The sequence below is a fragment of the Phyllobates terribilis genome, unplaced genomic scaffold, assembly GCF_046119375.1.
Source record: "Phyllobates terribilis strain yellow unplaced genomic scaffold, ASM4611937v1 Scaffold_1__5_contigs__length_1240528914, whole genome shotgun sequence".
Classification (NCBI taxonomy): domain Eukaryota; kingdom Metazoa; phylum Chordata; class Amphibia; order Anura; family Dendrobatidae; genus Phyllobates; species Phyllobates terribilis.
The window spans coordinates 1126830913-1126855670 of NW_027362761.1; the positions used below are offsets into that span (position 1 = coordinate 1126830913).

At 42.5% G+C, this 24758-nt stretch overlaps 1 protein-coding gene across 2 annotated transcripts in view; it reads left to right on the forward strand.

The window, feature by feature from the left end:
- The window catches only part of LCORL (ligand dependent nuclear receptor corepressor like), a 109579-nt gene that overhangs the window by 45576 nt on the left and 39245 nt on the right, over window positions 1-24758 (forward strand). For both annotated transcript variants that reach the window (XM_073646980.1, XM_073646971.1), the window contains exons 2-6: window positions 11105-11170; window positions 20483-20559; window positions 20646-20775; window positions 21789-22043; window positions 23567-23642. In XM_073646980.1, the coding sequence (XP_073503081.1) occupies window positions 11105-11170; window positions 20483-20559; window positions 20646-20775; window positions 21789-22043; window positions 23567-23642 (604 nt within the window). The remainder of the gene's footprint in view (window positions 1-11104; window positions 11171-20482; window positions 20560-20645; window positions 20776-21788; window positions 22044-23566; window positions 23643-24758) is intronic.

The following is a 24758-nucleotide window of genomic DNA, read 5'->3' on the forward strand; positions in this document are numbered from 1 at the left end:
TGGTGGTGGCAGCATCATGCTGTGGGGCTGTTTCTCTGCCAAGGGGCCTGGCCATCTGGTCCGCATCCATGGGAAGATGGATAGCACGGCCTACCTGGAGATTTTGGCCAAGAACCTCCGCTCCTCCATCAAGGATCTTAAGATGGGTCGTAATTTCATCTTCCAACAAGACAACGACCCAAAGCACACAGCCAAGAAAACCAAGGCCTGGTTCAAGAGGGAAAAAGTCAAGGTGTTGGAGTGGCCTAGTCAGTCTCCTGACCTTAACCCAATTGAAAACTTGTGGAAGGAGCTCAAGAATAAAGTCCACATGAGACACCCAAAGAACCTAGATAACTTGGAGAAGATCTGCATGGAGGAGTGGGCCAAGATAACTCCACAGACCTGTGCCGGCCTGATCAGGTCTTATAAAAGACGATTATTAGCTGTAATTGCAAACAAGGGTTATTCCACAAAATATTAAACACAGGGGTTGTATAATAATTGACCCAAACTTTTATGTTTAAAATTTAATAAAATTCAACTGAGCAACATAACTTTTTGGTTTGTAAGATTTATGCTTCTGTTCATAAAACCTACTCTCGTTTGCAGTTTGAAGGCTCTAACTTATTTGCATCTTATCAAACCAGCTAAATCTGCAGGGGGTTGAATACTACTTGTAGGCACTGTACTTGTATTGGCCCTTGACATCCTTGCTGCTGGTAAAAACGGACATGTCCATGTGGTTTGCATGGACTCTTGTGCACAGCAGCGTAAGTTATAATGGGCACATGTGGGAAAAAACAGATGGCACACATACTTCAAACACAGACATATGAAGGAGGCTTTAGCCAGTTACTGACTTTGTGAAAGGGACATTGTAGACAAGTATATATGGTAAAAGGAGTGTTCAATGTAGCTGAATGGATTGGTGAATTGTATCTTGCCTAAACAATGCTCTGTGAGCAAACCAGAACCTCAGAAGCAGCTGCAACGTCTCATTTTGCAGTCCTGAGTGTTTAGCTCGTGGCAGCACTGGATACAGAGGTGTCCTTTCTTACCGCATAGAATATGCCGAACCAACCGGAGATGTTTGGTGTGAGATTAGCAATTTTATTTTGTGATACTCTGTCACGAGGCAATGTGCTATGGTTTTATGTGCTTCCACTAGCGATGAGCAAATCACTTGAAGGCGAATCAAATTTCTTTCCTATTTGTGTAAAACCAGCTGAATTTTAGCTGTCTGTCTGTCCAAAAAGGATTGGAAAAGGGTTAAATACTCGCCTTGTCTGTGCAGTTCACCGCTTAGTTGAGCTGATCTGGTCATCACGGACAGGCCACCCACCAGTCCTCTTCATGCCCCCACGCACATGAAGAAAAGAGCTACTTGGCACTCTAACGTAACAAATCTTTATTCAGGCATTCCAAAAGAAAGTTAATGACGTTTCGGCCCTATGACAAGGCCTTCATCAGACATGGATTGCAAAGAGAACAAGCGGCATCGCGTAAGGTGTCCGTGCTATGAAATGGCGAGCTGCATTACCTGATTCGCCCGGCATCGGGATGTGCAGCTCCTCAATCCACAGCGCAAACTCTTTACCGAATACCTTTGTACTCTTTATATTCCGTGTCTGATGAAGGCCCATTCCAAAACGTCATTGGCTTTCTTTTGGATTGTCTGAATAAAGATTTGTTACGCTATTTAAAGTGCCAAGTATCTCTTATCTTCATGTATAGCAGTCTAGTTCTTCTGGAGAGTCAGTTGTTGTTCACAGGAAATGATAAAATCTGATATTTTTGGAAGCAGGTTGGGTATACAGCTTTTGTATAGCCTTGTTTTATTAATCTCCATTTTTAGCAGTTTTGTATTGTAAAATCTGGTAACAAATCAGCTTTAAGACCATGCGTAAATTATTATTAAATAGATTTTAGGCCTGATGAGGCTGGTGTACTTGCTTTGAAAGTCCGTGTCAGGGTGGCGGCATAATAGTTTTAAAATGTTCCTGCCTCATAGTAAAATAAACATTTTGAGTACATGCTCATGAAAACCAGGATTATACAGCCATGCTGACAGACATGATGAGACCTTTGTACTTACTGTGAAAATCTAAGATCTAATTCATAATGTACATGGAGGGTTTTTTTTTTTTTTTTGGAAATCTGATCGCCCCTGTTTTTTACAATGGAACATCTAAGAAACCTTTTCATGCGTCTGTTCCCTTGTATTTCATTTCACAAATTGACACAAGGTAATTTTAACCTGCTGAATGTATAGAGGTATTAAGAAAATTTCTGATTCCATGGAAACGGTATTTGTGTCATATACATTATTCATCAGTTCCTATGGAAACGCAAGTGATAAGTGGTCAGTTGCTTACAAGTTTAATAGAGCAGTACATAAAACGAAATCTGTATCCGAGACCGTGTAACGCTCTTTATTCTCCATAAATTAGATTTTGCCGGCATATGTCATTGTTGGTGAGCTTCGCGTTTTATAGTCCTCTTATTGTGTGGCAGCAGTTTTGTTAGTTGGTTCTTGAGTGTGTTCAGTTTTGTCATTATCCTGTTTATTCTTATAAGGATAACAAACAAAAAAAAATTAGTCTGTTCCAGTTCTCAAACCCCAATGTTCACCAATACGGGAGAGTTTTTTTTTTTTTTTTTTTTTGTCCTCCGTTCTCCCATAAGCACAAGAGCCTTAAATGGGTCAGCTGGTTATGTACATGACCCATCGCTCCATTCATGGTCTGTGAGGGACGATGATGGCCACCGCTCAGAGCTTTCTTTCCTAGTGTCATAGACAGTGGAACAGCACATGTGAATACCGCACCATTCAACTCCTCGTGGCCACAGGGGGGAAAAAAAATCCCCTGTTGTAGCGATCAGCAGGGTTCTTGGCAGTGGTCCCCATACCTGTCTGATAATCATCTGATCAATGGGTAATATTTGGAACTGGAATAACCACATCTTTTCACTTGTGATAAGTAGCACAAATATATACATCATATTAAATGTGTAATACCAATTTACCGCAGACTCCTTTGCATGTTTACCTCCTATAACTTCAAAGCAATGAGAGAGCGTGTTGCATCCCCCAGTAGAAGCTTCTTGTTTTGTAGTGGGCAGTCTATGCTGTGTGTTGAAGTGGTTTTCCCATGTCATAAAGTGAAGGCATTTTGCTAAGACCTGCCATGACTTTGGTGGGTTCAGCCTCTAGGATTCCTACTTATTTTGGTCTACAGCTGTGTGGTGGAGCTGCTTCTAATCTCCATTTAAGTGAACCCAGGACTATGGTTGGTTCCTATTCTGTGTATCTAGGCTGCAGAATGCTGACAGTTTGTAATATACTCCCTGTAAGCATTCTGCACCATTGCCTAGATACCGCACTTAAGCATGTGTCCATCTCTCTCCTGATTCTAGGGGAGCTGCTCACATCCAGTCTAGAGTTTTCCTGTTCAGACTGGACGTAAGGTCCCAAGTGAGGCCACTCCCAGTCTCTGCCAGACCTACCTCCTGCTTCAGCCTCCCTGTTCCCTCACAACACAGTACAAGGGAGCAGTAGCAGGACTTAGCCGATTGGCCTAACCAATGCAATCCGCTGTTAGCCTAGTCCACAAGACTACGATATTTCCCAGAAGGATTTTGGCAAACTGCAGTCTAGCTTTTTCTCTAATAACCCCCCACGACCGCACACAGGAGGATGTAACCCCACCCTAATAGGGACAGGAAATACGAAGAGGTTTAAATAGCCCCTCCCACATCCTCCCTCCAGTGTTATTTCCTGTCCCTATCAGGGATGAAGAGGTCATCCCCGGTGTGCTGGGTCGGCGACAGGCACTGGGGGAAAGCTACTAGCCGGGCAGCGGAGGATCGAGCGGTTTTTACCTCTCCTCAAGGCGCTACTCCCGTCTCCTCCGGATTCGGGACCCCCTCCAGCAGTGCTCTCGGGCAAGGTCTGCAGGATCTCCTGACCGGAGGCCTCTCTGAGCTCCCCGGTCCATCTCCTCCTCCTCTCCCCCGCTGGATGCGCGGGCGATGCTGGCTCCAGGATGTGGAGTGCACGCTGCGGCGCCGGAAGTGACGTCGGACGCCGGGCGGTGGATGATGACGTCACTTCCGGCAGTTTGCGTTCCACTGTGGACCGCATCAAAAAGCTATGGGGGAGAAAGAGCGGAATGCCGCCGGTGATCAGAAATCTTCACCTGGACACCGGGGGAGGAGCCCTCTAAACAGAGGGAGTCGCTGGTCCGGTCGCCCATAAAAGGAGCCCTGGACAGGAAGACATCTACAGGTAGGACAAAACCATGTCTGTTGATGCTTCTCGCTCTGCATCTGTAGAGCCCAGCGCCGGTCCGGTCCCAGTAAGTATGGCACTGGAAGTCCATCTCCCAGATGCAGGAAATAGTGATTATAGCTCCCCTCCCCTTCTCCCTTCTCTTGTAGGGGGACAAGGAACCTGCATCTGGAGAAAAAGTTAAACCGTCACGCAGATGTCCCATCTGTACATAAAAACTATCGTCCTCCCATAGAAAGCCCCCTATGCAAGGACTGTATGGAGAAGATTATCAGGCTGGAACAACCTTCCTTAATGGAGGAGATAAAGGGGATTGTACATCAGGAGATCAAATCCTCCTTAGCCTCGGTCACTCTCCCCACGCCCTCATCTAGTCAAGGCTCTACATCTACTCCCTCAGCAGCCAAAAAAAGGAAAATTGGCCCGCCATGAGGCTCTCAAGAGGAGATATATATCTCGGAAGATCTTCCAGAGGAAGGTGAACGAAGTTCAACCCTTGATAACTCCCAACGAGCGATATATTACTTTCCATCAGATAGCTTGGAGGAACTCCTCATGGCAGTAAGGAGAACTATGGAGGTCGAGGAAGAAAAAGTGCCCCAAACAGTACAGGATCAGATGTTTGGAGGGCTGCGTTCCAGAAAAAAATTAGTGTTCCCTATACACCAGAGTATTAGGGACTTAGTCTTAGAGGAGTGGGAATCTCCAGAAAAGAGATTAAATACCCCTACAGAGTTAAGGGATATATTTCCTGTAGACAATAAGACGGCAGAATGCTGGTCTGAAGTCCCAAGCGTGGATATCCAAATTGCACGAGTAGCAAAGAAAACCACACTGCCCTTTGTAGATTCCTCTCAATTAAAAGACCCCTTGGAACGCAAAATGGAGGGACTACTCAGAAAATCCTGGGAGACCTCGGCAACACTATTAAGCACCAGCGCAGTCTCTACGGGCGTAGCTCGATCAATGGCTCGTTGGCTAGATCAACTGGAGGAACACCTAGTTTCAGGCACCCCCAGAGAAGACATCTTGGCATCCCTACCGCTTCTACAGAAAGCTACGGGGTTTTTAGCAGACTCCTCTGCAGAATCCGTGAGAGTGGCGGCAAGAGCATTTGGGCTATCAAACTCTGTAAGAAGGGCCATATGGTTGAAATCCTGGAACGGCGACGTGGCATCAAAAATGAAGTTGTGTTCCATCCCCTTTAAGAGGAAATACATGTTCGGGCCAGCCCTAGATGATCTTCTAGAGAAGGCCTCAGACAAGAGGGCCCTCCCGGAACCTAGGAATGTGAGGAAGAGGCCTTTTCGTCCCTCCCAAGAGCAGACCCCTCAATATAGGGGTAAAGGCAAAACAGGACGATGGAGCTACCCAAAAGGTAGAGGAGTCAAAAAAATCTTTTTCTCTCCCAAAACCAACGTCAGAACAGACCATGACGTCAGGACAGTCGGGGGCCGCATCTCGAGTTTTCTCCCTCAGTGGAAATATATCTGCTCAGACCCATGGGTCCTGAGGGTTGTAGAGTTCGGAGTAAAAATAAATTTCTCCTCCTATCCTCCAGAGAGGATAAGGTTAACACCGCTCTCCTCTGAGTAGTCAGGCCACCCTGATATCCAGTCTTACAGACCTATTGTCCTCAGGGGTGATATCCCTGGTTCCTACAAGAGAGAGATGGGCACAGGACATTATTCCAGACTGTTCCTAATAAAAAAAACAAAAACAAATGGCTCACACCGAGTTATAATCAATCTAAGGCCACTGAATCGGTATATCCACTACCAACGATTCAAGATGGAATCCATCAGGTCGATGGTCCCCCCTGATACGACAGGACCATGTCATGGCCACAATCGACCTCCAGGATGCATATTACTACATCCCCATACATCCACTTCACAGGAGGTTCCTAAGATTCGCAGTGGCTCAGGGGGATCAAATAGTCCACTATAAATTCAATGTTCTCCCATTTGGATTTTCATCAGCCCCGCGAATATTTACAAAAGTCATGGCAGAAGTCATGGCTTATATCAGGGGTCAGAACATTTCAATAGTGCCATACCTCGACGACCTGTTATTAATCGGTCCCTCAGTACCAGTACTCCGAGGACATCTACAGTTGACCACTCAGATCCTATCGTCTCTGGGCTGGTTAGTGAACCAGAAAAAAATCAGATATGGTTCCCTCCATGACCAAAACATTTCTAGGAGTACTTTTGGATTCCCTCAGCCAGATGTCATTCCTGCCCAATCAAAAACAGGTCATGATGAAAGCAAAAATCAATGTCCTAAGGAGCAGAAGATTAGTATCATTAAGAGACGCCATGTCGGTCCTCTGGTCTATGACATCCTGTATTCAGATGGTGGCCTGGACTCAGGCGCACACCCAAACATTACAGACCCACATCCTTACGAATTGGGACGGATCCCCACGGTCTCTGAACAGGAGAATCCCTATACCACCACGAGTAAGGACCTCTCTATTCTGGTGGCTGAACAGAGTACCAGGGATCCAGAATCCGCTGGTAACCATAAAGGTGGATGCCAGCGAAAAGGGATGGGGAGCCATGGTCTCCCAAGAGCTATTCCAGGGTATATGGACCAAAGAGGTGAGCCAACGCTCATCAAATTCCTGAGAACTAAAAGCCGTAGAGGAAGTCCTCAGAGCAGCGGAGCCTCTGGTCCAGAAATCTCACATTCAGATATTTTCAGACAATATCACCACCGTAGCCCACCTTCGTCATCAAGGGGGTACAAGATACGAAAGCTTAAAAGCAATCTCAGCAAGAATATTCTCCTGGGCCGAAGAACATCTTCTATCCTTCTTGTCGACTCTTCATATCAAAGGTTGTCAATATCCAGGCTGACTTCTTAAGCAGAACAAAGATTCATCCAGGAGAGTGGAGCCTAAACCCAGACGTCTTCCAGATGTTAGTCGAGAGATGGGGTTATCCAGAGGTAGATCTCTTCGCCGGACACCAGAACGCGAAAGTACCTCAATATTTCTCCCTGGATCCAAACGGCCCTTGCCTGGGCGTGGACGCATTCGCTTACAAATGGGAATTCAAACTAGCATATGCCTTTCCCCCACTACCTATCCTTTCAAAAACCTTACAGAAGATAAGGACCGAAGGGACCAGAGTAATCCTAGTGGCCCCTCGGAACATTAACCAGTCTGAGTGTGGAGAGCCCTCTAATCCTTCCACCCATCAAGGATCTCCTTCTCCAGGGACCGATTCACCATCAAGATCCCGAGAGACTACACCTAACTGCCTGGCTTCTGAATACCTGATATTAAAAACAAGAGGCCTCTCGGAGAAAGTCATCAAAACTCTCCAGAAGAGCAGGAAACCTGTAACAAACACCATTTACCATAATTCTCATAGAATAGAATTCTCATAGAATTCTCATAAGATCTGGAAAACCTTCTTAAGGTGGTGTGCACCCACTCGCCCAGGCCCTCATAGGGCTGATGTGGCTCAGATTCTAGACTTTTTACAAGGTCTGGACAAAGGTCTCAGACCTAGCACTCTTAAGGTCCAGGTAGCGGCGTTAAGTTCATACTTCGATCAAAGACTAGCGGAACATCAGTGGGTGAGAAGATTTGATAGCAGCCACCCGCATCCACCCTAGAGTAACAGACCTGGTTCCCCACTGGGACCTTAACATTGTTCTGAAAGGGTTAACCCTTCCACCCTTTGAGCCCTTATCAACCATAAGACTGGACAGGCTGACCTGGAAAGCGGATTTTCTGGTGGCAATAAGTACAGCCAGAAGAGTGTGTGAACTACAGGCCCTTTCGGTCAACGAACCCTACCTGAGAATCCTGGAGTATCGTCTAATTTTCCAACTTGACCCTTCATTTCTACCTAAGGTGGTCTCAAATTTCCACAGATCTCAGGAAATAATCCTTCCATCTTTTTGTGACAACCCAAAAGACAAAAAAGATGGAATTCCACACACTGGACGTTCGGGTAATAGTACTGCACTATCTTCAGGAAACAGAAGAAGGAAGGAAAGACAAGAACCTATTTGTCCATACACAAGGTCCAAACAGAGAAAAGAAAGCAGCAAAATCTACAATAGCCAACTGGATTAAGAGGGCGATTACAGAGGCTTACCAGATCCAGGATCTACCTCCTCCAGCAAAGCTCAAGGCCCATTCTACAAGGGCGATATCTGTCTCCTGGGCTGAAAAAGCCAGCGCATCCATCGAACAGATTTGCAGAGCTGCCACATGGTCCTCAATTCATACTTTCTCCAAACACTACAGACTAGACCTAATGTCTGTTGGAGATTTAGCCTTCGGAAGGAAGGTCCTTCAGGCTATTGTCCCTCCCTAGTATATCTTTGGTATACCTCCTGTGTGCTGTCGTGGGGGGTTATTAGAGAAAATAGAATTAGACTTACCGGTAATTCGGTTTCTAATAACTCACCACGACAGCACGGGTAATTCCCTCTCCCTCGCTTAATTTTCTATGACGGCTTGATCAGTAGAAATAAAAATGTAATTTGAAGCATCTATACTCTTGTGGTTCTTTGTAATAACACTGGAGGGAGGATGTGGGAGGGGCTATATAAACCTCTACATATTTCCCTATTAGGGTGGGGTTACATCCTCCTGTGTGCTGTCGTGGGGGGTTATTAGAAACCGAATTACCGGTAAGTCTAATTCTATTTTTTTTTTTGTTTGTGCCAGCAGTGGGGTCCTCCTAAGTCTCCTGTCATAGCATTTCATTTAATTCAAATGTTGATGTATAGTTCTTGCTGACACTGATGCACCCTGAGCTTGCAGGACAGTTTGAATTTCTTTGGACCTTGATTGGGGCTGCCTATCAATCATCCAGACTATCCTGCGTTGCCACCTTTCATCAATTTTTCTCTGCTATCCACGTCCAGGGCGATTAGCTACAGTGCCATGGGTTGTAAACTTCTTGATTATGTTGTGCTCCATGGGCAAAAAAAACATCAAGATATCTGGTGATGGACTTGTAACCTTGAGGTTGTTTTATTTTTTATTTTTTTCAACAATTTTGGTTCTCAAGTCCTCACAGTTCTCTTCTCTTACTGTTTTCCATGCTTAATGTGGCACACAATGCAAAGATTTAGTCAATTTCTCCCCTTTTTATCAGGTTTCAGGTGTGATTTTCAGTAACACACCTGTTACTTGTCACGGGTGAGTTTGAATGACCATTACATGCTTGAAACAAAGTTGTTTATCCACATTTTTGGAAAGGTGTCAACAATTTTGTCCGGCCCATTTTTGGGGTTTATGATGAAATTATGTCAAATTTGCCTTTTTCTTTTCCCTCTGTTTTTTTTGTGTTGCTCCGATATACACAAAGGAAATAAACATGTATATAGCAAAACCAAGAAATACTTCATTTTCTGTAACAATTTAAAGGGTGCCAACACTTTTGGCCATGACTATCAAGGAAAAATGTAACAGCAGAATGAAAAGTACATGGTGGGTACTAAATTATCCAAACAAATGTCCAGTTTTAAGGTAACTATAAAAGATAAAAAGCAGCCAGCACTCCAAATTATGCTAAGAACAAAGTGAACTTTCACTAGCCCATGAGGCATGGCGACGCTTCAGTTACAAAGAATCTTTTTCACAGTATTCCTGTGTCTATCAGGAGTTATGTGGGGACATGTGACAACTGTCAACACTGTGGATGTGAGGTGTAGATTATTGCACTAGAGGATGAGGACACAGCATTGCTTCTCTGTCACCTCCAATGCTGAGATGAATGACAGAGGGTAGTGCTGGGGCAGATGCCAACGGCCAATGAGTGTGCAGCGGACGGGGCTGGACACTGAGGCCGAGGGCGGGGCCACCTCTGGCTGTGAGCTTAGATAAAAAAAAAAATGCTCAGTAAGCTCCCTGGTCTGCCAGAGGAACATTAAACACAAGGTGAAGGGAGTAAAGTGAAATTCAGGAGGAACGAAAGATAGAAACAAAAAGCAAAATGTATATTACAATACAGCACAGAGTGGCTTAAAAAAAATAAATTGGGATTTCAGGGTCGGACAACCTCTTTTAAGAGTTTGATTTGAAGTATAAAAATGTGGCATGTTTGTGAGCAGTTGCCAACTGTCATATATTTTTGAATAACCTGTCCATAAGGAAGTGTCTAATATGCCAAGCAAAGTGCTCGTAATTTATCCCATCACATGCACCAAACCATATTCACTTACTCATACGGTTGCATCCCATAACGTTGGGTGCACCCTAGTCAGTTTTGTAGGGAGCTGGCAGCTCTGTAGACCTGGCAGTTTTGGTAAATGCATACTTATATCTATAAAACAACTGGAGTATCTGATCTTATAATTTTTGTATTGTGCTGTTCCCCTGTTCTTCTTCCTCTTGGAAATGCATAAATGTATTGATAACTGGATGTTTTACCATTGCTCGTCAGCAGTAGGTCTTTAAACAGCCTGTGCTGACTTAGCCAGTCTATAGCCTTATAACAATGATGAAGGTAACCTCCCCGGAGGACCAGCACAACGAGCAGTTCTGATAATAGATGCTCCATATGGAATACATTTACTAAAACAGACCCATCAGGAGAGAGATTCACGCCTTGACTTTGATAAGCAGAAAACATAAACCAATCTCTACAATAAATCTACATTTATTACCAGTAAAAGGTTTTCACGGTAAGTTAAAAAAAACAAAAAGAAGCGACTCTTACATTTTCCATTCGATTGCTGTCCGATTACCTACAGATCTTTTTCATGAGTTCATCTCTGAAAAATATCAACTCCTTCCTAGGACTGTTTTTTGTCGATAAAGGTACCTGCCAATTCCAATGTATTTTTCTTTTCCAGGTTTCGAGAGCATTCTAGAAGGGCTGTATGGACCAGGATTACGTAAAGACCTCAGTTTATTTGATGGTAAGTAATCGCTCACTTTCTATCTTTACAAATACAAGAAATAAACCAGTGGTTCCAATAAAGTAATCTTGGTTGCACACAAGCACAGTAGATGCTTTTCTAGACTAGTGTTTGTTTGTTTTTTTTTAGATAAATGCATTCACTTAACAAAAGACTGACAAATTATTATTTTTTAATGTAATCTGAGAGCAGCATGATATAGGTGCATAGACCCTGATGACCGCAATGTATCACTTACTAGGCTATGTGTACTGTTTCAATAAAATCCGTGTTTTATCAGTAGGAGATGGTCCTCTAGTGATAAAGTCTCATGTCTCCTAGTCCAACCACGCCACCAGGACTGAGCAGCTTTCTGTATACTGCCAATCAGTGGTGTGGGCCGGGTTATACAGAGCTCCGCTGTACGAGATCTGCAGCAGAGAAAACTAATTCCATCACAACTGCTGTACTCGCTATACTAATTGACACATCTCTTGAATCAGGGTCTCAGCCCCCTACGTTGTGCTGCTGTCAAATTACATAGCAACACCTGCTGACAGATTCCCATTGAAGGGGTTGTATACTTACAAAACGTTTGTTTTTTGTTTGTTTTGAGATGCCATGCTGGATAGGTAGATAATCACAGGTTGTAGTGCTACTGCCAAGAGAAATGAATTGTGGCACAATTCTTAGTGAAATGTATTGAATGACCGAGCAATGCAACAGACGTGCCGGCTCCTCCAGAGACCTTCTGTATAGTCACTCTTTGCTGTCATTTGCAGATGAGGGTCCGAATCTGAGGTCCCCCAATAATTCATTGTAGTTTTAAAAATAACTTTTAGATCACCCTGGGTCTGGCTCTAGGCATCCCCAGCAAATTACTGATTTTACCAGAAGATATTTCTGGCTAGATAACTCCTTTTCAACTTTAGTAAATGTCATACTATATGATGGCCATTAAGATGAAGCCCCCCTCACCCCTCTGATATCTGTAGGCTCCAGTAAGGCATTATGAACAAGGATTATTATCCACACCCTTTATAGAAGTAATGTAGCCATCATGCATGTTATAAATTAGGAATAATGCATCTGATTAGTTACTACCTTTGCACCATGTCTTGGATAATGCTGGAGAAGCCTTAAGCGATGTTCACACACAGTTTTGCTGCATTTTTCATGCTGATACAGTTTAGTGCCTGTTACTGAGTTTTCTGCACCAAAAACGCAGCAAAATCTGATACCTGCTTTTTTTGCTGCGTTTTTCCACTTGCTCATTGCTTTCTATGGGTGAAAAAAAACGCTGCAAAAACACTGGAAGTGACAAGCTACAGTTTTCAAAACTGCAGCAGTTTTCCAATTCAGTCAGGAAAGTGTGTGTGCATGAGATTACTGAAATCTCATAGCTTTTCCTGGTACTGTAAAATGCAGCAGCTTCTTATTTGCATTAAAAAAAACATAGCAAAAACTTAGTGTGAACCTAGCCTTAGGTGTTCACACAAAGCGTTTTGGTGCGTTCCCCCCCCCCGCAGCAAAAGCTTCTTTCTTGGCATAAAAGAAGCCATGTCAAAAATTCAGGTTTTGGTGCATTTTTTCAGGATCCCAGAGTTCAGCTTTGGTTCTACCACAGAAGCATGAACACAGGTCACCAATGCAAGACACATGTGAAACAATATTAACCAGAATTACTGAAGACACTGGTAGATCATTGAGTTTGTAGGACTTAGTTTAATACTTTGATCAGCTCAAGGGCTGATCAATTTCACACCTTGGTTGGCCAATGTTTACTTTGGACCCATCACTAATTTTAATTAAACTGTAATAATCCAAGCTGCCATCTCAGATGACCAAGACAAGTTGGTTTAAACTTGGGAAAGTCACAAGAATAAATGGGTTTCACATACTACTGTGCTTGCTTTTTTTTCACTAAAAACGCAACAAAACCTGATACCTGGGTTTTTTTGCACTACCAATTGCTTTCAATGGGGGAAAAAACGCTGAAAGTGACATTCTCTATTGTGCAAAAAAACATGCAAAACACAAAATGCTGAGGACAAAAAAAAACCAAGCTGTGTGCATGAGATTTCTGAAATCTCATAGACTTAGCTGGTGCTGTAAAACGCAACTGAAAATTTGCATTAAAAAAAATGAAAAAAACGCTTAGTGTGAACATAGCCTTAAAGGTATCTGGATCTTCTTTGGGGCAACATATAGGTTTAACAAGCTCTCCTCATCAGGTATATGTCTGACATTGGCCTCAATCTGGATGGACGCAGGGCCTTTTGGCCATCATTAGACCCACAGCAAAAAAAGCCTAAACCACGTATTACCTATACACTTTCCCCCCTCCCAACGGTCAATGGTGTCCGTCATAGGAAAGCGTAGTCTGCTGCACTTTCCTATGGTTTAAACCCTTTATGACCTTAGACTTATCCATACGTCCAGGTCACCTGGTACTTAACGACCTTGGACGTATGGATATGTCATGGCGATTTTGCGTGCACAGAGGCTGTGGGCCTTCGCCACCGGGTTTCAACTGATTCTGACACCTGACTCCCCGTTTTTAACCCCCTAAATGCTGTGATCACAGTCCCTCTGCCCTTGGATAGGCACCCACGCAACGTCATCGCGGGTGCCCGATCGTTGCCATGGTGATCCGATGTCGTCGTGACGACATCTGGGTCACCAGGCACAGGTAAGTTAGTTAGCTCGTGCCCAGTGCAAAAAAAAAAAAGTGTCTTGGTGTGTGACAGCAACCAAACATAAAAACCCCTATATAAATCTGGGGTTGCTATAATTTCACTGACCTGAAGAATAAAGTTGTCTAATCACTTATACCACACGAGGAAAGGCGTAAAAAATAAACAGTTCTTCACCCGCTGTTTATTTCTTCATTCTGCCTCCCAAAGATCACCGTCCGACTCGGCGCACATTTATCATGTGCTCTACACTGGGCGCTTACATTGGGTTTTTTTTTGTGTGTAAATCTCTAAAATTTGTGACTCATACGGCACCCCCGGCTGAAGATTCCCTATAATGAGGCAGATGAAGGCACTGTGGACGTCGTCTGGCCTATCTTCTGGCGGTGTCCGTCTTTTTATTGTGTGCATAAAAGCGCCATCGGCCACAGTTTTGTACACTGCTGGGGGAAAAAAAGGACGCAGCTGAACAGAGGCCAGATGGAGTCGGGAGCAACTCTGCTGCCTCATTATAGTGAATGGATTGGGTGTTTAAATTACATCATTCTGAGATTTAGATGGAAACCCCGATTTTAAGTGCTCAGCGTAGAGCACCGGATAAATGTGATCCAAAATGTTATGTTAAATGTTCCTAATAAAAGCTTCAAATCAATCCCCAAAAAAAGCAAGTCCCCACTCAAGTCCCATCATCTGTAATAGAAATATAGGGGCTTCCTACTGGTAGCACAAAGGCTCTGGGAAAGCGAAATGGCTCCGTGCTCCTCGAAAAATTCAACACATTCTGTGCTCCCGAATCCAAATTCCCCCTCCCTTCTGAGCCCCACAGTGTGCCTAAATCACATTTAGAGCCCACCTAATTTACAGGTGTTTGTCTCCAGAAGCATGAGCTGGGCACTATGGCGTGCTGGGCACTACGGCGGCAGTTTGCAATTTTCACTCAGCAACATCCGTTGCTGCTTGTTTCTGGAAAACACCCAGTCAAAGTCCTCTCCACACCTGTAGATAAATTCCCAAAGGGGTATAATTTCCAAAGTGGGGGTTTCTGCTCTTCTAGCACTTAAGGGCTCTGTTTATGGAGTCCGTATACTATTCTAGGAAAATCTGCTCTCCGTCCCTCCTGAGTCTCGCCGTGCGGCTAAGCCGTTCTGTACAGCCACATATGAGGTATTCCTACATTCATCAGAAATTGAGACTAATTTTGGTGCCATTTTTACCCATTTTGAAAATGTAAAATCTGGGACTAAAACAAAACTTTGGTAAAAATGTAATTATTCTTTCTTCACCGCCCAATGGTATAACATTCTGTGGTGTTAATATGATCACTGCCCACCTAGATAAATTCCTTTTGAGGTGTAGTTTATAAAATGAGGTCCCTTTAAGGGGGTTCTGCTGTTCTGGCATCTCAGGCACTCTGCCAATGTGACATGGCACCGTCAAACCAGTCCAGCAAAATCTGAATTTCAATATGGCGCTTCTTTCCTTCTGAGCTTTGCTGTGTGTCCAAACAGTATTCCTCCACATATGGGGTATTGGCGTGCTCAGGAGAAATTGCACAAGAAATTTTGTGGTCCATTTTTCCTGTTACCCTTCGGAAAAAAAAAAAATTGGGTCTAAAGTAAAATTTTTGTTAAAAAAAAAAAAAAAAAAAAAAAAAAATTTAAATGTTCATGGTTTTCTTCCACATTCCAAAAATTTCCGTGAAGCACCTGAAGGGTTAATAAACTTCTTGAATGTGCTTTCGAGCACCTTAAGGGGTGAAGTTTTTAGAATGGTGTCACTTTTGGGTATTTTCTGTCAAATCACTGATTAACTTTTAACCCTTAGAACTTCCTAACAAAAAAAAAGTTTCAAAAATTGTGCTTTATGTAAAGTAGACATGTGGGAAATGTTTATTAACTATTTTGTGTGATATAGCACTGATTTAAGGGCACAAAAATTAAGTTTGAAAACTGCAAAATTTTCACAAATATTTAAATATTTTTTTTCACATATAAACACACAAAATATCGAGCAAATTTTACCACCATCATGATGTACAATATGTCACAAGGAAACAATCTCAGAATCAGGGGGATCTGTTTGAAGCGTTCTGGAGTAATTACCTCATAAAGTGACAGTGGTCAGAATTGTAAAAATTGGCCCGGTCATGAAGGTGAAAACAGGCTTAAGGGTTAATGAGTAGTATGCAGACACATACTGGCCGAACTAACAGCCAAAGCATAGTGGTCTGGACTAGTGATGAGCGAGCATGTTCTGTTAACCCTTTCGACAAACATGCTATGGTGTTTCCCAAGTATCTTCTGCGTGCTCAGGTGTTGTTTTAGTCAGTGTGCGCGTGATTTGCGCCTGTTTTTTAGCCATTCCTCACATGTACTAAAGCTGGCAAACAGTTGCAAATCATGTGCACTGAGTGATGAAAACATAACACCAGAGCATGCCGAAGATACTCTGCGAACACCTGAGAATGCTTGCCGAAAGGGTTAACTGGACATACTCGCTTATCACTAGTCTGGACTAGCGAATGAGGGCCAGGATTTCTGGCAACAGTAAAGTATATGTGCGGAGCTATTCCTAGAGTATACGTTCAGCTAAGAGCAGATGCATTGTGCACTCTTCTGAAACGAAATACATGCCGCTTATATCACAGGATGTCGCAAACAATAGACATGTTAATATGTGACCTGTATAGTTATATCCGTAAGGACCTAACCGGACAAGTGTTCAGTTCCCTCAGGTGCGATCCAGCAGATTACAGAGTAAGGGATGAAGGCTAAATAGAAAAAAGCCATAGCCAGAACAGACTGAGACAATCACGTTAATTTCACCAATATAGTTAAGAAATGGTTGGATCCTACCAGAGACCCTCGTTTAGTAAGCAGATGACAATATAGGGCATGTAGATAACGTTATTGCTGGGTACAGTTATCACAGGAGCTGCGATGAGCGTAACATGGCAGGTAAGTGCCTATAGGCAGCGGTTTTCATTAGGCTGCAATGCTGCCCACATTAAGGCTGCGTCCCTACAATGCAGATTTAATGCGTTTCCACGCCGCCATTTCCCCCACAAACTCATTAAAACGCTTGTTAAGTTGTCTGCCATGTTTCCCAATGATAATGCGCATGTGCTGTGCACATGCTGTGGAAATTTCCCCTGCGGATTATATTTGCGGAAAAATCCGCAGCACAACCATTAATTTTGCAGAATAGCGGCGAAATCGCTGCCATTGACTTGCATTGGACCGCATAACATCCGCATGACTACACGTACACATGCGGATATTATGCGACTCAATGCTCGGATGGTACCCAGGTCTGGAGAAGAGGAGACTCTCCTCCAGACCCGGGTACCATAGTACTTGTTAAAGAATTAAAATAAAAAAACAAACACATACTTACCTTCTGATGGCCCCTGTCTGCTCCCAGCGGCACTGCTGGCTCTTCGGCTGATTGCGGTGGTAAAAGGACCTTCTATGACGTCATTTAGTCATGTGATGGGTCATGGAAGGTCCTTTTTAGAGCACCGCGAGCCGCCAAAGACACCGGACGCACCTTAGTGGAGACCAGGGGCCATCGGAAGGTGAGTATGTGTTTTTTTTTTTTTATTATTATTTTTCAACATTATTTTATTTCTTTTTTTTTTTTTTTACTATTGATGCTGCATCGTAACTCGGTCACATATATAAATACATGCAACTGGCATGGATTTATATAGTGTGACCAAGTTGTCAAGCACTTCTCCAAAATCGCTTGGAAAAGCGCTTGACAACCCGCATGTTAAAAACTCTTCACAAATGCTTCTACCTGGCAGAAAAAAACGCATGTAAAATCCGCGTTTTTTCTGCCAGGGAGATGCAGAACCGCTCTGCAGCATTTCTACATCGTGGGCACTTAGCCTTAAAGTATTGAGCACCACAGCATCTTAAAGGGATTTGTCCAGGATTAGGCTATATGGCTGCCTTCTTGCAAAAACTGCACCAACCTGTCTACAAGTTGTGTATAATTGCAGCTCTGAACCATTCGCCTCAGTGGGGCTGAGCCGTAGTACCAGACATAAGCTGTTGAAAGGGGCAGTGTGTTTTTGGAAGTAGGCGGGCATCTTTTTCTAATTCTGCACAACCCCTTTAAGTAGGGAAGGTTAGAGCTGCTATTGACCCCTAAGGCTGTGTTCACCCTGTGTACTTTTATCTTTAAAAAGACATGTTTTGCTTTAAAGAGTCTGTCACTCCCCAAAACTCAGTTAAAACTAATCACCGTTATATAGGGGACTCGCACGTTTGTTAATCTCAAAACAACAACATAACGTAAATTTACGACACGTGGTCCCGACGGGTGTCTAAAGCGCGCTCAAACTCAGCCCGCCCCATACCGGCAGATGCCATCTGTGGTACACAGCCAGCATCTGCCTGTGATCTCTGATCACCGCTGTCAATCACGGAGAACTGTATTTCCAAGTTGTGGAACGATGAATTGTCTTGGTAGTGAGGTGGGACCTGCTGAAAGCCCTCATAGCTGCCATCATGGTCCTTCTGTGGAGCACAGCTGCAAGCGACTTCATCATGTACTGCAATACTGTAGTATTACTTCATGTAGAATAGGGGTGGGGAATCTCTTCTGACCAGGGCCATTTGGATATTTATACCAGCCTTCTGGGGCCGTGCAAATTGCGTGCTAGCTCTGCTCACAAAGCCGGTCCTGACACTGGCACTGGTATCAGGATGTAATCTTTCATTGCACACACCTCAGCTTTCAGTAGTGAAGTCTGCTTGCGTGTGCTTACAGAGCAAGAAGAAATTTATGGGCCAGCAAAATACTGCTGCCGGCCCAAGCACTGCAGTTCTCAGGGGCCAGATAAAAGGTCATCGAGGGCCATAGACTGCCTGCGGACATGAGGTTCCCCACACCTGATGACAGACATTGTCACATGATCAGACATCGCAATTTCCAAGTCCCCTTTGGGACTAAAAAAAAAAGTAAAGGAGTTAAAAAAAAATTCTAAATCTTTTTCAGTAAAATAGGGAAATAAGTCATGTTTGGTTTAATGTTAAATGCAGAGAAGTGGAATTGCAAGACCTTTATTTTTCGGTTGCAGCACTTCCCACAAAAGATGCAGGTAAGATTTCAAAGCGTCATAACTGTTTTATTGATAGAATTTTGGCGTACATATATGTAACCCTCCAGTCGGGACTCTGCCACCATGGTGCTAGCGGATTGGGCATCCACCCAGAACTAATTAATCAAAGGCTGCCGGCGTTTGCGTTCTTGCGCTTCAAACAGAACCGCGGTTTCTATTTTAGCTTCGTTGAACTCGCGTCGTTACATGTGATTATTTTTTTGCAAAGTTGCGGAATAAAAGAAAATTCTGTTTCAAGCAAAAGAACGCGAGCTCCAGGAGTCTTATTTTTATCAATTCGAAACGTCAGCTCAGCATGCAAAAAGCTTTATTGGCTGAAAAATGGAAGTTTCAGGTCTCAGAAAATAGTCAGTTTTTTTTTTTTTTTTTAATGAACACTAAATGTAAAAAAACAAACAAACAAAAAAAAAAAAAGCACTTGTTTGGTGTCACCATACTTGTGACCTGGAGAATCGTACTGCGAGGTCATTTTTACCACACTGCGTATAAATAAAAGCCCACAACAATGGTGAAATTGCAGGTTTCACCATTTTATCACTCTTGAAATTTCTGTCCCATTGTTCTGTACATTTTATATGTTAAAATGAATGATGTCATTCCAAATTACAACTCGTCCTGCAAAAAAAAAAAATGAAACACTCCTACATCTATGTTGATGCTTCCAACAGCTATAGCTTTGTCAGAGGTAAAGAAGCCCCCAAAACTGAACATTCCTGGTCAGGAGGGGGGGGATTAAACCTGAGCTTTGGGGTGGCTGACATCCTTAAATAAAAATAAATCATTTTTTTTTTTAAATAAAATTATCAGTTTTGAGGCTTTTTTCTTCACTGTGATTACCAGCAATACGGTGCTTTGATATATCTGGTTCTGAGCAGATTTTGTTGATGATGCAGTTTTTTGTTGTGGTTTTTTTTTTTTTTTTTCCCGAAGGGATCTTACAGTCCACCCCATAAGTCAGTGTTATCCCTTTTTAATGAAACTTGTCAAACCAAAGCAGGAGTAAACTTTGCTAAAGTATGAGCTACATATGACTAGACTTAAAGGGAATTTGTCAGAGATATTTGCTATATAATCTGAAGACAACAGGAGCTAGGTGCTGAAACAGATTTCAGCAATGTCTCACTTCTTCTTTTAGGCTGTGGGCTGTTTACTTACAATGAAGGTTTTATCACCAGGAGAGTATCAATGCTCCCTTGTGCCAAGTGCTGCGACCACTCCTCCCTCCTGCGATGAGCAGCTCGCTCTCACTAGACAATATACATACAGAGCTGTGGTGTGGGCAGGTGCAGCTTTCTGAACTGTGCTACATACTAAATCGAAAACTCTGTATGACAATGGTTCTCTGCAATCTTCTGTGGAGGTCAGTCGCACATGCTCAACCTCTGCTTCGTTACTCTGTATGGGAAGACCTGTTAAAATCTTGCTACAACCTCTTTAAATCTACAGACCAAGTCCTAGCCAAAAATGTGAAAAACTTTTTTTTTTCTTTTTCCTCTCCCACTTTAGACTGTGAACCCCAAGAATTGGTTGATTGGTGTGTGGATGATAAATGCTCATTATGTAACCTCCGCAAGGATAATAATGTAAGTATCTGTCCGTTCTTTTCTCCCCCGGCCCTTGCAAAGTTATAGCCGACAGAGTAAGATATTGTTCTACATTTCCTTGCCAGGATTACACGCCGTCAGGTGGTTCTGCACAATCCACACCTACAGGGGAACTGATATCTCAGGGCCAGTTCAACACAGAGAAAACTGAATGCCAAGCTGAAAATTATTTAAATGCACTCTTTCAAAAGAAAGGTATGTTCTAAAAAGCTCGTCATTCACCCAAAATCTTTCACATTTTTTTTTTTTAAATTTATTGAAAGGGAACCTGTCACGTGATGTGAAAGAAATAACACTAATAACCTGCAGGGGGTTAATCTGCAGATTAATAGCGTTCTGAAGCTGCCCGGGACTGGCACTTAGACCCCCACTGATGGGAGGAAATAAATGTTTTACTTTCCGGTTTGAGTCATGGGGGTGGTGCCAGCACAGTCGCGGGTTCAGTCACTGCTGTGTATAGAGAGTGGCGGCTGTAACCGCTCCCTTGCACTGACTGACAGCCGACTCTAATGCTGAGCTGCTGCCAGTCAGTGCCGGGGCGTGGTTACAGCCGCCGCTCTCTATACACAGCAGTGACTGAACCCGGGTCGGCGCCATGTGTCACATGGCACTTGAATGCCTGACTCTGTCTAAGGGTTCGCACACGAGTGGACACATCAGACGAGTGCAATCGGACTAATATTACTCAATGGGGCAGTGCTGACTTCACTTTTAAACTTGTCTCCATGTATAATTAAAAAATAAATAAATAAATAAATTCCTGAGAAACATAAAATACTTAAATATTAAAAAAAAAAAAAATCTCAATATGCTTAATTTTCCAATTATACTCCAATATACCAGTGTCCGAGTATATTGCCTGGTCGCATTTACTTATCGGGAATGGGACAATCATAGCCGACTGCAATGAAACATCACACGACTCTTGATTTACAGAACATGTTTGGCGTTTTATTTGAGGTTTCCCAATTTTTCTTTTTTCTTCAAAGCCCCTTTAAAGTTTTATTCCATATGAATATCACCGGTGTAGTCGTCTTGTACTAAAGCAGTAGGCAAATCTAATAGCAAATGTGGTTTTCGGCTTGAGATGCATCCTTATTGCTTTGTAAAGCATTTTATTTTTTGATTATATTTTTTGTGTATGTTTTGAAACCTCTAAGACGACTAGCTGTTGGATAAATGCGCCTGTTTTTTTTATATTTTGGCAGATCTTCCTCAGAACTGTGATCCCAACATTCCACTTGTAGCTCAGGAATTAATGAAGAAAATGATCCGTCAGTTTGCAATTGAATATATTTCAAAAAGCCGAAAAATGTATCACGATAGTAATGGAACAATAGCAGATGGTCCTCTTGGTCGTAATGGCATCCAAAAAGACCATACCGATAGCTTACTGTTTGATGAGCAGGACGGTCCGCTTGACCTCACTGTTACAAGGATTCAAGAACAAACTTTTCAGGATGGTAAGATCTCTCTGAATATTATAGTACATTTTATAAAATGATCTGTTAATGTTTCCAGTCTTTATGGCAAAAAAACAAAACAAAAAAACTTGCTATTTGTGAGATTTTTGGCTTTGCGTGAATCTGAGTAGGGACAGCATTTGGACAGTTCAGCAACTGGTTGCTCTTTAGAAATGAAGGATTGGAAGCAAAATACATTTACACTGGGATCTATTTCATGGGGATTTGTATCAGTTTGACATTTCGTTGTGTGGTTGCACTCTAATCACAATTAGTGTGTTTAAAGAGAATCTGTCACCTGCTTTTTGCCACATGATCTAAAAACAGCATAATGGAAAGTGTGACCCTGATTCCAGTGATGTGTCACTTACTGGGCTGCTTGCTGCAATTTTGATAAAACTGATGTTATCTGCTACCAGTTCTGTAAATGCTGAGCTCTGTATAACCCTGCCCACAACACCGATTGGCAACTTTGTATGTAGACTGTGCATAGGCAGGAAACTGCCAATTAGTGTTAGGGAGGGTGTTATACAGGACATCAGGTTTACTGGTCGTCTAGTGTTATAACAGTGATTTTATCAGCAGGAGACTATCACTAGAGGACTAGTAAACCTGCAGCTACTTAGTCCTTCGTATTCATGAGCTCTGTATAACCTCGACCCATCAATGAATGGCAGCTTTCTGACTATGCACAGTGTACACAGAAAGCTGCCAATCAGTAGGAGGAGGGGGGTGTTATATAATGTTGGAATCAAGCTCTCCCACCCCCCCCTACATCATGACGCTCTCAGGTGCGGTAGCAAGAACCTGGTGGCAGGTTCCCTTTTCAAAGTTCACGGCTTCAACAAACTCTGCATAAATCAATAGTACATAAATTATAACGTTTCTAATATTTTTATCAGAGAAATGCTCTTCTTTCTCCATTTATGAACCACTTCCTCTTCCACCTTCTGATCTCCTCATTCATTCTGAATCTGCTGAAAAAGATTGTGGTCAAAACAAGACTGACTGCCATATTACTGAGAGATCAGATTACGACTGGCTATAGAATTTTGTAAAGAGGAGGTGTGGGTGGGTAGAGCAGAACAGACACACAACCTGCTGCGGTTATCTATTAAGTCTTCAGTGCTGTATTCACAGATACACTGCTTAGTACCGCTGTATAATTCCCTCCTTACTGTTGCTTCTAAGCATGTGCTACATAAAGACAGGACAGCGGTCATCCCTCATGTCTGTTTCTGGTGCATGGAGACGACATGCACCCAAAAGCGCAGATACAATTAGAGAACCTGTAGTGGGAAATCTGGTGAAAATGCTGGATAGAAGTGGTTCAATAGCATAAATTATATTCACTCTTTGCCCACACCCGACAGCTACTCTGAGCAATCATTTTATCTAAATAGTATATTTTAATAAGATTTTGTTGGATGCCAGCTGTCCCCCCCCCCCCCCCCCCACCTTCCTCCCTAAAATGGTCCTAAAACAATAATATTAATTGCTATTACTCTTAATTTTTCTTGTAGGAGTTTTGGATCTCTCTATTAAAAGAAATGGGTGTGCATTTGATGAGAACTCCAAAACCAGAAATGCAAAAAATGGGTGAGTGAAATCATGCGATTCAACACATTTCAGTGTCTGCTATAATTAGTCTTCAGGCTGGAAATTGGCTTTTAGCTGCTATAATTTTTATTTAAGGGCATGTTACTTATTTTAATAGAGTAAATTTAGAGTACATTAGAATAGTTTTAATAGATATACGTGAAATATTAATAGCTCCATAAAAGTTAAGTTCTTAAACCTGTTTTTAAGTGAACTAAAACTGTAAGGCCTTGCTTATGAATATATACATTTATTTGTGCTGCCCATATTGGTTTTCAGTTGTGTATACAATATAAAAAAAAATTTAAAGTATGTAAAAAAGATAAAAATAAAAAAATCTCTATTGTGTAAAGTTCTAGCTGTAGTAATTTAAACTGGATTATTTTTTAATATAGATAAAAATTACTCCACTTCCTAAAATGTATATTTTGCTAAAAAAAAAAAAAAAAAAATTTTTTTCCCTCACTTGCGTATTAAATCATTTTTAGATCTTAATTCAACTTAAAAATTCTATTTAATTATGTTAGCAGGTAAGCATATCCTACAGATATTATTTTATTTTCCTCACATTGTGTTACTTGTCTGCTTTTTACCTCTGCTCTATTAGGGCAGTGCTGTAATCTACCTATAGTGTCTTCAGGGAGTCGAGACACACCTCCTCTCGTCATTGGTTCAGGCTGCTGCTCTCCCTCTCCCCCAGCTTCTTTACCTCCTCTGATTGGCTGCTTTGCATAAACACAAGCCAATCACAGGCTTTTCAGGAAGTCAGTGCATAGAAAGTTGATTTTCTTTTGCACAAAGGCAGAAATAAAATACAGATTACTAAACCATCAAGATTAGATCACTGCTTTTTATATTCTAAACCCTAGTAATAGGGGCCCTGGAGGATGGCGGTAATGATTTATAGTTGAGGAATACATCGTATTTGACATACTGATAACCATTATACTATTTATATGTTGGCTAGTTTGCATTTTTTTTACCTTTTCGATGTGTTAAGGATGTTAATGTCTCTTCTCATTTGTGTGTGTTTGCCAGCTTGTTGTAACTTATAAATGGCTTAATCTAAGTGTGCCATGTGAGCTTGTTACGTCTATGAAAATCTTTTTAAAGGGG